The sequence below is a fragment of the Dipodomys spectabilis genome, unplaced genomic scaffold, assembly GCF_019054845.1.
Source record: "Dipodomys spectabilis isolate Male_0828 unplaced genomic scaffold, ASM1905484v1 ptg000783l, whole genome shotgun sequence".
Lineage (NCBI taxonomy): Eukaryota > Metazoa > Chordata > Mammalia > Rodentia > Heteromyidae > Dipodomys > Dipodomys spectabilis.
In genome coordinates this window covers 17311213-17324589 of record NW_024871460.1, presented here as the reverse complement: position 1 = coordinate 17324589, position 13377 = coordinate 17311213, and the positions used below count along the sequence as shown (strand labels likewise).

The following is a 13377-nucleotide window of genomic DNA, read 5'->3' as shown; positions in this document are numbered from 1 at the left end:
TTACCTATATTGATATTATTTATTTATAATTTATTTAAATATGATAAAATATTTATCAATATGGAGAACTTTACAGGGTCAGTATTTAACATTAATATATCAGTAATCACTTGAAATAGCTCACCTTTTCTTTTGTAATTTTTTCTATGAATTAGAAAAAAAATTAGAAGGGGTTGATGGGTTTTCTGATTATACATATAGTAGCTTACTTAGATTACTGTACTAAAAATGTAGGTATTAAAATCATCTAGAATATAGAATATATTTATTTATTTATTTTTTTGCCGGTCATGGGGCCTGAACTCTGGGCCTGGGTGCTTTCCCTCAGCTCTTCAGCTCAAGGCTAGCACTCTACCACTGGAGCCACAGCACCACTTCTGGCTTTTTTCTGTTTATGTGGTGCTGAGGAATTGAACCCAGGGCCTCATGCTTGCAAGGCAAGCGCTCTACCACTGAGCCACCTTCCCAGCCCGAATATATTTATTATAAATATATAGAATGGTTATTTACCAGCAGTTCAGAAAGGAGAATGGGCCATTGCTGTTTAATGGGTATACAGTCTCAAGTTTGTAAGAGTTTTTGGAGATATATTTACAACAGTGTAAATGTACTTACCTGAAGAGTACACTTAAAAATGGTGATGGTGAACTCTAATAACAACAGATGCTGGAGGGGATGTGGACAGAAGGAAACCTTACTGCATTGTTGGTGGGAGTGTAAACTTATTCAACCACTTTGGAAAGCAGTATGGAGGTTTCTCAAAAGACTCCACATAGATCTCCCCTATGACCCAGCATTCCCACTTTTGGGCATTTACCCAAATGATCACAAACAAGACCATACCAGCACAACTATGTTTATTGCAGCATTATTTACCATAGCTAAGATATGGAACCAACCCAGATGCCCCTCAGTAGATGAATGGATCAAGAAAATGTGTTATATTTACACAATGAAATTCTGTGCCTCCATCAGAAGGAATGACATTGCCCCCTTTGTTAGGAAATGGAAAAACTTGGAAAAAATTATATTAAGTGAAGTAAGACAGCCGCAAAGAAACATAGGTCCCATGGTTTCCCTTATTTGCAATAACTAGTATATATCTGAGACAAGAAGAAAAGGTCAGATAAGATGATGTTAAGCGATATGAACCCCAAGATAGGGACACAAATGGTTTTTCTTTCTTGCTATAGTTTCTAACGTATTTATAAGATACCACGTGATTTCTTCGTTGCTTCTTATGTCCCTCCCCCACGTATAACCCCTGTTTTTACTGTATTTGATGTCGGTATAATTTGGGGAGTGGAAGGGAAAAACCAAATTCTTTAAATAGAGATACAGGTTGACCCATTGCAGCAATGAAATGTAACAAACTCTACAATTTTGGCGGGGGGGGGGGGGGGGGGGGGGGTGGGGGGGTGGGGGGGGTGGGGGGGGGAGGATGGTAGGGGAAAAACAAAGGAGGCGACAACAATGCTTGATAAGAAATGTACTCATTATCTTGCCCATGTAATTGTAACCCCTCTGTACAGTATTTTCACAATAAAAAAAAGAAAAAGAAATGTACTTATTACCTTGCTCATGTGATTGTAACCCCTCTATACAGTATTTTCACAATAAAAAACTTATTAAAATGGTAATTTTATGATTTTTTTAAACTACATTAAAAATCAAATGGATTACTACAAATTATGAGCTATTAATAGATTTTTACTGAGCTAATAATATTTTAGCCTAATTTTAAGCATTAGGAACTATGTAAATGAAATAAAAGTCCCTTCAAGCATCATATAATATTATTGGTAATAGGAGATGACCTTAATACTGACAAATGATTTACTGGAAGTCTATTATATAGAAGACATTTTAATATAAATTGTTTCTAATTTTCAAAATTATACAGGAAAATAAATAGTATTTCTTTTTAAGGAAACAAGTTCTGTAGGTTTCCAACTTCTTCAGCAAGCTCACTTTGCAGTCTTTAGCAAGGAGTCTGGGAGTTAGTATTTAAATTCAAAATTCATTTTTCTGTGTACTTTGTTATATATGTAATTAAATAAATATAAAGAATACAAATAAACAACTAGCAATAAAAATACATTAGTAATTTGATTCTATAATATTTCTATTCTCAGTAACTATTGCTTATTTCATTATAATTACTCTGACAAAATTAAAATAAATGATAAATTATTTAATTTGTAGTAGCAATTACTTGCATTTTAATTTCAGTAGGATTACCATAAAATTTTTTTGTTGGCTTGAATTGCTGTTTTTCTTTCCGTCCATTTCTAACTTTTGGAGAGAATAATTTCTTTTTCTTATGTCTTCTTTTGCAGGTTATGTGGGTATGTAATTTGTGCCGAAAACAACAAGAAATCCTCACTAAATCAGGAGCATGGTTTTATAATAGTGGGTCTAATACACCACAGCAGTCTGATCAAAAGATTCTTCGAGGACAGAGAAATGAGGAGGCACCTCAGGAGAAGAAAGCAAAGCTACATGAGCAGGTCCAATTCCAGGGACCCTCAGGCGATTTACCTATACCTGCAGTGGAGAAAAGTCGATCTCCTGGGCTCACAAGACAGAATTCTATTAAGAATGGGTCAGAAGTAAAGCACCAAATTGCCAGTGACATAGCTTCAGACAGGTAAACATTTTGTTTAATCTTTAGGTAAATGGGTTATTATTAATCTTCATTTCAAACAGAAGTAAACACATATGGAATGTTTTGACAACAGTGAGTTGTCTAAATGTAATGTTAATGTCTGTGCATTTTACATATGCTGAATATGATATTTAGGAGTTGAGATATGCTAGGTTATGTTTGATGTATGAGTGTTATCAACATCTTTCTGGATTAAAGAAATACAATTAAATGGGATTCCAATTTTTTTTTAATTATAAACTTCCTAGTGGAATTATTGTAGTTCTCTCTCTCTCACCTTTCTTGGGCAGTACTGGAGGCTTTCATACTCTTCCTTTTTTCTTCTCATGGCTTGGGCTCTACCACTTGATCCATATCTCTTCTTTTGGCCTTTTGCTATTTTTTTGTTATTTTTTTTTAAGCAATAAGAGTATCATGAATTTGTCAACCTGGAGTGGCTTCAGACTTTAACCTTTAGATCTCAACCTCTTGAGTAGCTAGGACTTAAGCTGAGGGCTACCAGTGCCCAGCTCTCATTCTAGTTTTGAGTTCTCCAACAAAAAGAAGATATTTCTTCTTCTGTTTAGTAGCTGTTCACATTTTTCTTGAGCTGTGTATTAAAAAAAAAGATTTTTTGTGTTTTAGGATTATTTTAAATTATTGAGTGCTTTATATTCCTTTTAACTTCTATGCACTGCCAAAATTTGGTTTGAAATTTCTTGAAATGTATTTGGTTAAAGTTTCTTAACTATTTTTTGATGAAGAAAAATTTTGTTTTGGTGATGTATAATTTGCTATTGCGCTTAGTGCTTTTTTGGGTATTTTCAAAGGAATTATTACCTGCCCTAAGAATCTAAGCGATGTTGTATTCTGATTCCTTCTCTCAAATTTATAGTTTGGGCATATTATGATGTCAGAACATACTCTGTATTTGCTCTTAAAAATAGTATGATTTTAGTTTTTACATTTACTGCCCCATTTGTTAGGAAATGGAAAGACTTGGAAAAAATTATATTAAGTGAAGTAAGCCAGGCCCAAAGAAACATAGGTCCCATGGTTTCCCTTATTTACAATAACTAGTATATGTTTGAGACAAGCAGAAAAGGTCAGATAAGTTGATGTTAGGGAAATGAACCCCAAGATAAGGACTCAAATGGTTTTTCTTTCTTGCTATTGATTCTAACATATTTATAAGATATTTCTTTGTTGCTTTGTATGTCCCTCCCCGATGGTACAACCCCTGTTTTCACTGTATTTGATGTTGGTATAATTTGTGGAGGGGAAGGGAAAAAAAACTGTTTAAATAGTGATACAGGTGGACCCATTGCAACAATGAGATGTACAAGACGCTGTGTTGAAAACGAACTTTACAACTTTGGCGCAGGGGGAAGGAAGGGATGGGGGGTGGAGGGAGGGGGGAGATGGGAAGGACTGGTAAGGGGAAACAAAGGAGGAGGCAACAATGCTTGATAAGAAATGTACTCATTACCTTGCCCATGTTATTGTAACCCCTCTGTACGGTATTTTCACAATAAAAAAATATTTCAACATAAAAAATAAATAATTCATTTATTCTATTTTAAAAAATTTGGTAAAAAGTAACCTTACTGTGACTTTTTGTCCAAAATGAGTTTTTGTCAGCATTTGAGTGGGTCCATTCACACAGTCTTCCCTTCCCTTCCCATCCCATCCCATCCCATCCCATCCCATCCCATCCCATCCCATCCCATCCCATCCCATCCCATCCCATCCCATCCCATCCCATCCCATCCCATCCCATCCCATCCCATCCCATCCCATCCATGTATCTTCATGTCAGTATCATGTTGTTTTGATAACTGCTGGTGTATACTGTTAAAACCAGATGGTGTTGGGCCCCTGACTTTGTTTTTTTAAGCTGTTTTGATTATTCAAAAATTTTCGATTTGAAATTTAGAATTACATTGTAAGTACAGTTTAGTGTTCTTCTACAAAGATATGACTTTGCATTTTTTTTCACATATATCTTTATGCTCAAGGCTAGTGCTCTACCACCTGAACCAAGGTGCCACTTCCAGCCTTTTCTGAGTAGTTTATTGGAGATAAGAATCTCACTGGCTTTGCTGCCTGGGCTGGCCTACAACTACAATCCTCAGTTCTCAGCCTCCTTAGTAGTTAGGAATGTAGACATGAGTCACCAGTGCCTAGCTTGATAGTTGTATCTTTCATACTTGGGATATTTTGTTGTTACTTTGAATTTGTTTTCTTCTCAAGTCCCTCTGAACCCTAATAGCTTAAATATTTGTTCTTTCAATGTTGCAAAATTCCTGTGAAGAGTTTTCATTCCTTTGTATTTTGAAATAGCCTGTCTTTGAGCTCGCTAATTATTATGCCTGGTTTATTCTTCTCCTTTGTGGCTTCTTTTTTAAAATAAGTTTTTTATTGTGAAAATACTGTGCAGAGGGGTTACAGTTACATGAGCAAGGTAAGGAGTACATTCCTTATCAAGCATTGTTGCCTCCTCCTTTGTTTTTCCCCTACCATCCCTTCCCTCCCACTCCTCAACTACATTCCCACCCCTCCCTCGCCTGAATTGTAAAGTTCATTTTTCGACATAGCGTCTTGTACATCTCATTGTTGCAATGGGTCAACCTGTATCCCTATTTAAACAATTTATTTATTTATTTATTTTTTTAAACTTTTATTATTTTTTATTTTGGGGTCTGGTCGTGGGGCCTGAACTCTGGGCCTGGGCACTGTCCCTCAGCTCTTCAGCTCAAGGCTAGCCACTTGAGCCACAGTGCCACTTCCAGCTTTTTTTCTTTTTGCTTATGTGGTGCTGAGGAATCGAACCCAGGGCCTCATGCATGCAAGGCAAGTGCTCTACCATTGAGCCACCTTCCCAGCCCCTAAACAATTTATTTTTTTCTCTTCCCTTTCCCAAATTATACCAATATCAAATACAGTGAAAACGAGTTATTTTGTGGGGGCGGGACATACAAAGCAACAACAAAAAAAACACCACACAATACCTTATAAATATGTTAGAAACAATAGCAAGAAAGGAAGAACCACTTGTGCCCCTATATTGGGATTCATTTTGCTTTTATTGTATTTAAAAATCTACTTAGTGATTTTTCAGCTCAGTGATTTTTTGAGTTTTAAAAATCTGTTTTTCAGAGAATCATTTGTGTTTTCTTCTAGTTCATAGGATTACTTAAGGTAGTTGTTTTAAATTTTCCATTCAGGTGTTCGCTCACAATTTCAGTGCTTCATTTGGACAGTTAGTAGGTACCACTGTTGGTAAATTATTTTTATTCATATGAATACTTAGTGCATAGTGAAAGAATGAAAGCTATATTACTGTCTTTAAGTTGGCTGATACCTTTTCTGCAGAATCTTTGTCTTTTATTGACAGAGTGATTATCTAAAGACAAATAATGAGGTGTTCTCATTTAGCTAATGCTAAAAAAATATAGGAATACAATATGAGCTCTGAAAGAAAAAATTATCTTTGTGTGTGTATTTGTATGTGTGTGTGTGTGTGCACGTGCACGCACACGCGTGTGTATGTGTATGTGTGAGAGAGAGGGGGTGGGAGAAAGATAGACAGACAGACTGTCCTGGTCTTGAAGTTGCCTGGGCTGGCTTTGAACTGTGCTCCTCAGACAGATCTCAGCCTTCTGAGTAGCTAGGGTTACAGGCATGAGCCACTGGCCCCAGCAACTGGCTTGACAAATTATCTCTTTAAGTTATTAAATAATAAAATATATTGGTGGTTATACGTTTACATTGTACCTGGGACTGTCTTGTACAAGCTAACACATAGTCACTACATTTATAGGTCTCTTAAATGAAGGAAACATGAAAATGATTCAAGTTTACTTCAGTTTAATGTACATATTGACATTTAAAATACTCAAGTTACTTATTTCAATTTGGTCTAAACAACAAAAGTGCACTTTTACTAATGACTGTAACTTGTACAACTTCTGTTGACATCTGATGTCCACTAGAGGGCACCCAGTCACTGACCATGTCTGCAAAAGAACAAAAACAGGTGAAGAAGCAGTATTATTTCATTTCAAAGTTAGAATTATTTTACGAAATATCAGAGATGATAGTCAGACATAGAAGACATTTTTGAAAGGTTACTTCTAGATTAAATGGCTATTCTTTCCCCCTTTTTATTAATATATATTAATGGTATAGAAAATGGGTTTTGTTATAAATTTTATGCATGTATATAATATCCTTTGATTATATACATCCCACTACTTCTTATTAAATGACTATGATTTTATTAATTACAAGTTTTTTGTAAATCTAAAAAATTAAGCATTGTTCCACTAACTAGTAAGTGGTGAAACTTTAAAAAGTACCTTAAAATGAGTGCTTTCACACATTATTACTGAAGTTTTTTTCCAATAAATTGAGATTCAAACAAATTAAACAAATATTGTGATGTAAAGCACTATGTTTCTTCCGTATTGCTATATTCTTAGCACCTTGCAATTGATAGTGGCTCTATTTAAACAGTTGTTGAAAGATTGAGTGGATGAGAAAATAGCTTGCCACAAAGGAGGGATCAATTAGAAGGCTGCTGAGTCTCTGACATAGCTCTATGAAAAAAATGAGAATAGACCTTACTAACAATTGGAGTTGTGTATTAAAATATTATTGTTCTATGAAAAATCTTTCTTTCCTGTCTCTCTTTTTTGTTGCTTCTGAGGCTTGAACTCAGGGCTGTTCCTAGGCTTCTTTTACTCAAGGCTAGTGCTCTACCTCTTGAGCTACAGCTATACTCCAGCTTTTTTTCTGGCTTCAAACTATAATCCTCAGATCTCAGCCTCCTGAGTAGCTAGAGTTACAGGCATAAGCCCTTGGTACCTGGTACACCTCTGTTTTTTTTCAGTTTATCTTGTTTTCAGTGTTTCTCTACAACAGTTTTTACTGCTCAGTTGTTCTGTAACTTATGGAGTAAATGAATGAAAGAACTTTATAGAAGCTTTATATTGAAAGTATGATGAAAGATTATATATAACTACTTGGGAATTGGTGTTAATTTAAATAAAAGAAATTTAGAGAGATTGTCACAAACATAACTATGAAAATAAAGTTAAGGGCCAAGATAACATAGAGTAACATATAGGTGAACTCAGACTGAGAACTTTAGAATTGAGATAAATACCGCCTAAGTATGAACTCTACGACTGAATTATTGTGTTAGGGTATATTCTGTTCTGTTCCACAGATCTATCAAAATGATTTTAATAAAAAATAAACAGTTTAGTTAATTTTTTTATATATTGGATTATTCAATTAGTGAATTAGAGAGGTGATAAGGTTTTGAGGAACAGGAAAGTAATATTTTCTCAAATAATAATTTACTAGTTACTTAATTTGAATGTATTAGGAGCCATGGCAAAAAGTGAAAAAGGAATAGCAGTTATCACAGAAATGAAAAAGGAGAAGGCTTTTTCCGATAATCTTACGACAGAAATGCCACTGGTAAGAAGAATGACAAATAAGGGATCATTTCAGCTTTGAATAAGAATAAGCTCAGTTTATCACTTTTGCCACCAGATGGCAAAGGTACATCTTGAAAGTAAGTGGTTTACAATTCTGTATTGTTTCATCTGAACTTGTTGCAGAGATAGTTTGGACTAATAAGTCTAAGTTTATATCTGAGAGTCTAAAAAATAGGACTTCTCAGGTAGTGGTGTCTTTTCATAGTCAAAGCTTAGTTTTTCTCAGGTATTTGTGTCTAGTTCTGAGATTTTTATGTGTCATATTGTTTTTACAAACATTTTATGCCAACACTTCAAAATTAAAATGTTCAAAACCATATGCATATACTTGTTTTCACAGTAGTATCATCCTTATCCCCAGCTGATGACTCAAGTAAAGATTCTTAGGCATCATTTTCTAATCTTCTTCCCTTTGACTTTCGTATTATATTTAGTTATGTTTTGGGTCAATTCTGTCTTTGCAATATGTCTTGTATCTAGCTTTTCCTTTCTAATAGGGGTTATCACTGCCCTCCCCGCCCTTTTTGGGATTATTTGTCTTGCTTCCTTACCCTCTGCTTCTCTGCTTTGTTTACTTTACTGGATGTTCTGCTTTGTCTCTAGAATCGTATACATGCATACAAATAGACACACAGACACACACAGACGTAGAGATTTTTGCACCAGTTTTGAGGCTTGAACTCAAGTCCTGGGGACTGTCCCTGAGCCTTTGTGCTGAAGGCTAGCATTCTACCACTTGAACCACAGCTCTCCTTTCGGCTTTTTGGGAGTTAATTGGAGATAAGAGTCTGATGGACTTTCCTGCCAGGCTGGCTTTGAACCATATCTTTATATCTCAGCCTCCTGGGTAGCTAGGATTACAGGTGTGAGCCACTGGTGGCTGGCCAGAATCATGATTTTAAAGTATAGATATGATAAAGTCCTGTTTCTGGTCACTTTTGATGCCTCCCCTTTTTGCACTTAATGTTTAAACCACCAATGATCTAGGCTTTGTGGGAAAATATGATATATAAGACACTTTTAAAATATTGAAATAATTTTTTAAAATCTCCAAATTAGAGATAAAACCTCAGTTTAGCTTTTTTCTTTTTCTGAGCCAAAGATTACATTATACCATTTCACTTCATTTCCTACAACCTTTCCTGTCTTTGGCCCTGAAAACAATAGTCTGGCCACAGCAGGTAAATAATAAATCATTCTTTTAAGGGAGGAGTTTGAACACAAGACATCATACATGCTAGACAAGCTCTCTATCACTGAGCTACATCTTCAACCTGATTTCTTTTAGAATTGCAAGTACTAATGTTATTCATCTTATTAGAATTCTGTTCTATAACTGTAGTTATTAAAATATTTATTGAGTATTTATTAGACATTTCTTGATGCTGAGGGTATCATGTTGAAAAATAAAAAAAATTTCTTCACAGAGAATACCTTTTAGTTTGGGGAAAACAAGAATTATGTGCAGGCCTGTGCACATGATTGCACTGAACTCTAGGGAGCGCTATTGACTTAAATTAGAATGGTACAGCACGCAGTTTTCATACCATTGATGTTCTAGTGACAACTGGTAAGAATGAATAGGATAGAGGAAGAGGAAAAGGGATTTTTGTTTGGGGGGGGAGGGTGGAGGTAAAGAACAGTTAGTTTTAAATAGGCCTTCCTTAACATTAAAACTTGAAGGAGGTTAAGAAGTGTGCCATATAAGTATCTGAAGGAGGGGCATTTCAGGCACAGAAATTACAAGTGCAAAGATTCTTAAGCAAGAATGTGCTTTGCTTATCTGCCTGTCTTATTTTTTTTCTTTAAAGGTCAACTCAAATGTCCCTACTTGCAGGAACTCTTCCTGTATTTGACCAGGAAGATTTATTTATTTATTTATGTTTAGGAGGAATACCTTTATCAAATTATGTATCACTATCTAACTTTCCGCACACATTCTCTCCTATTAAACGTTGAACAACTTGAGGGGCATGGTTTCTTTTACATCTTTACATATACACACATACAATTATCTTTCTCTGTCCTTTTTTGAGACTATTTTTCGATGTAGCCCTTTCTACCTCTGCTAAGTGCTGGGATTATAGATATTTGCCAGTGCCTTTTCCATTCCTGTTAAAAAACATTTTTTTAAATCTTGTCCTGCTGCTTGAACTCAGGGCCTGGGCACTATCCCTGAGCCTCTTTGTGCTCAAGACTAGAGCCTCTATCATTTGAGCCACAGCACCAATTCTGGTGTTTTCTGAGTAGTTAATTGGAGATAAGATTCTCATGGACTTTTTTGCTTAGGGCTGCCTTCAAACTGTGATCCTCAGATCTCAGCCTCCTGAGCAGCTAGGATTACAGAGATGAGCCCACAGTGCATCTTTTTTTTTTTTTTTCCCCAGTCTTGGGGCTTGAACTCAGGTCTTGGGCTCTGTTCCTGCACCTCTTTATGCTCAAGGCTAGCATTCTATCACTTGAACCATAGTGCCACTTCTGGCTTTTTCTGTTTATATAGTACTGAGGAATTGAAACCAGGGCTTCATACATGCTAGGCAAGCACTCTACCACTAAGCCACATTCTCAGCCATCCAGCTCATACTTTTTATTTCATTTTATTTTATTTTATTATTTTTTTTTGGGTCTGGTTGTGGGGCCTGAACTCTGGGCCTGGGCACTGTCCCTCAGCTCTTCAGCTCAAGGCTAGCGCTCTACCACTTGAGCCATAGTGCCACTTCTGGTTTTTTGCTTTTTGCTTATGTGGTGCTGGGGAATCGAACCCAGGGCCTCAGGCATGCAAGGCAAGCGCTCTACCACTGAGCCACCTTCCCAGCCCAAGCTCATACTTTTTATATCTTATAAATATTTGAGGTTTTCAATTTATTCAATTTATTTTAATTATTTAATTTTCCTTAAAAATGAGCTTATTTGAGGAATGTAGTAATTTTCTCTGCTTTTTGTGTAGCTTTGGCCTTTATAAAAACATAATATGCATCAAATAATTTTAACATGCCTTAAAACTGGTCACTACATATAAAATTGATCTCTAGTAACCTGTTCTTAGAAATTATAATGATGGGACATCTTTAGTGCCTTAGCATATTTTTATAGAAATTCTTATGCCTGTTAAGTTTGACTTGCCATGTCCTCTGGCAAACTGCAGTGTGCATCCAAAAGAAAATGAGAATCAAAACAGCAACTACTAAAAAAAGCATTAGAAATAAGGTTTGATTTTCCAGATCATCTGAAAGGGAACGGAGAACCCTGCTGAGGTCACTGGCTTTTACTTTGAGAACTGCTAGATTTGAGATTAGATTTTTTAAATTGTTTCCTCCTCTACTGAAAACAGTTCATTTTATTGAATATTGCCAGTATTACATAAAGTAATCTAAACTATATTGAATTCTTTGTGTCTTTATGCTTTTTTAGTTGATTTCAGCATATGTCCCTGTATGTATTTATTTTGTATTCTCTACTTTTCATAGTACACAAGAGATCCTCATTGATTCTAGTTTCTAGGAGGAATTGGTAGCAATATATTTAATATGTAGCGGATTGGAGCAGGGTTTTTCTTAAAATGATCCTGGCATGTTTTTACTGACGCATATACCTGAAAGTTGCTATAGCAATAAAAGATTTGGACTCTGACCCAGGAGATTTTAAACTATATTTTTCATTTTTAAAAGTTCATCAAAATCATCTAATTGTAAAATATATATTTATTTTATGTGTGTATTATGTATGTGCAATATTTAATACTTATAGAATTATTATTTCCCTGAAGTATTTTTGTTTTAATTTATTGTGGTCACTTTTAATCTTGAGGATCTTGGAGAATGAATTAGTCCTATCTATCTCAAGGTAGCTCAATACATGATAAATAGCTCTTAAGATTTAGGATGTTTTTTTTTTTGTTAAAAACTTAGATAATATAGTTTTTTCAGATAATATAGTTTTTTCAAATGAAAGCAGCAAAAAATATAGAGAAATAATATTACTGTTATTGTAATTATTTTTTTCTGTGATATGTACCTGAAAGTTGTTTGTATATATTATTTGACCCAATTGGAAGTTTTGAGGTTTAGTTTGGAACTTAGTGCAGAAAGAAAGATTTTCAAGGTTGATTTGAATATTATTTGTAGAGTAGTTCTCACTGTGCTTACCTAATTACACAGTGCCTGAACTGGAAAATTGAACTCTAGAGCAATCACCCCCTCTGTACTGATGCAGTCCTTCTTCCATTTTTGTATGTTTCTTTTTTCAACCTAAGTATATTTATATGCTTATTTTTAAGATGTTAGTTTTCAACTGGTTTTTCTTCAATAATATTTGTCAAACTTGCATTTTTCCTATTTAGTCTTTTTAATAATATTCATCTTCCATTCTTATGTATAAGACTTAATTTGTGTTAATAGAGCATGATTAACAAATTTTAGTTACATCTCTTAGAAAAAACATGGTCACATTTCTTGTATAACCAAAACTGTGGTATAGAAAATAAAAATTATGATGTAAAAATAACTGCTTTTTACACCTTACTTGCATGAGATATTTCACATAATTATAAGTTTTCAAGCTATGATTGAAAATCCTTAGCAGTAAAGTAGTAAGAAAACTGGTTTTTTTTTTTGGTTGCCTTTACTAAGCATTACTCATGAGAAAGCTGAAGACAATGAAGATTTGACTTTTGTGCTTGAAATATTTTGCCTTTCTACTAAAACATATTTTGATCTTGCTTTTCTCAGAAAATATGAGATTTATAATTGATCTTATGACCAAGACTTCTTTTTATTTATGTTGATATATTTTCTTTTATACATTTTGTTGACAGGTACACATAGTACTTTTAATTTAAAATTATTTTGGTTGTTTGTGGGGCTTGAATTCAGGGCCTGGGAGCTGTCTCTGAGCCTATGTGTATTCAAGGCTAGCACTCTATCACTTGAGCCAGAGCTCCACTTCCAGTTTTTGAGGGGTTAATTGGGTTTAAGAGTCTCATGGGGAGTTTTATGGGCTAACTTTGAAACTGATCCTCAGATCTCAGCCTCCTGAGTAACTAGGATTACAGGTGTGACCTGCCAGTGCCCAGCTTAATTTAGATTTTTAAACAAGTGCAGTAATGTATCTTACCTCCTTTCTATGACATAGGAGAGACTAGTCTATTAAATGTGATCCGATATTGTAGTGTTTAAGCCTGAGAGAAGCATGCTTATTGGTGTGTTTTTTTTCTTCTTTTAA

At 34.9% G+C, this 13377-nt stretch overlaps 1 protein-coding gene across 18 annotated transcripts in view; it reads left to right on the top strand.

The window, feature by feature from the left end:
* Positions 1-13377, top strand: part of Rims2 (regulating synaptic membrane exocytosis 2) — a 418336-nt gene that overhangs the window by 118325 nt on the left and 286634 nt on the right. For all 18 annotated transcript variants that reach the window (XM_042673019.1, XM_042673018.1, XM_042673020.1 and 15 more), the window contains one exon: positions 2340-2650. In XM_042673019.1, coding sequence (XP_042528953.1) covers positions 2340-2650 — 311 coding nt within the window. The remainder of the gene's footprint in view (positions 1-2339; positions 2651-13377) is intronic.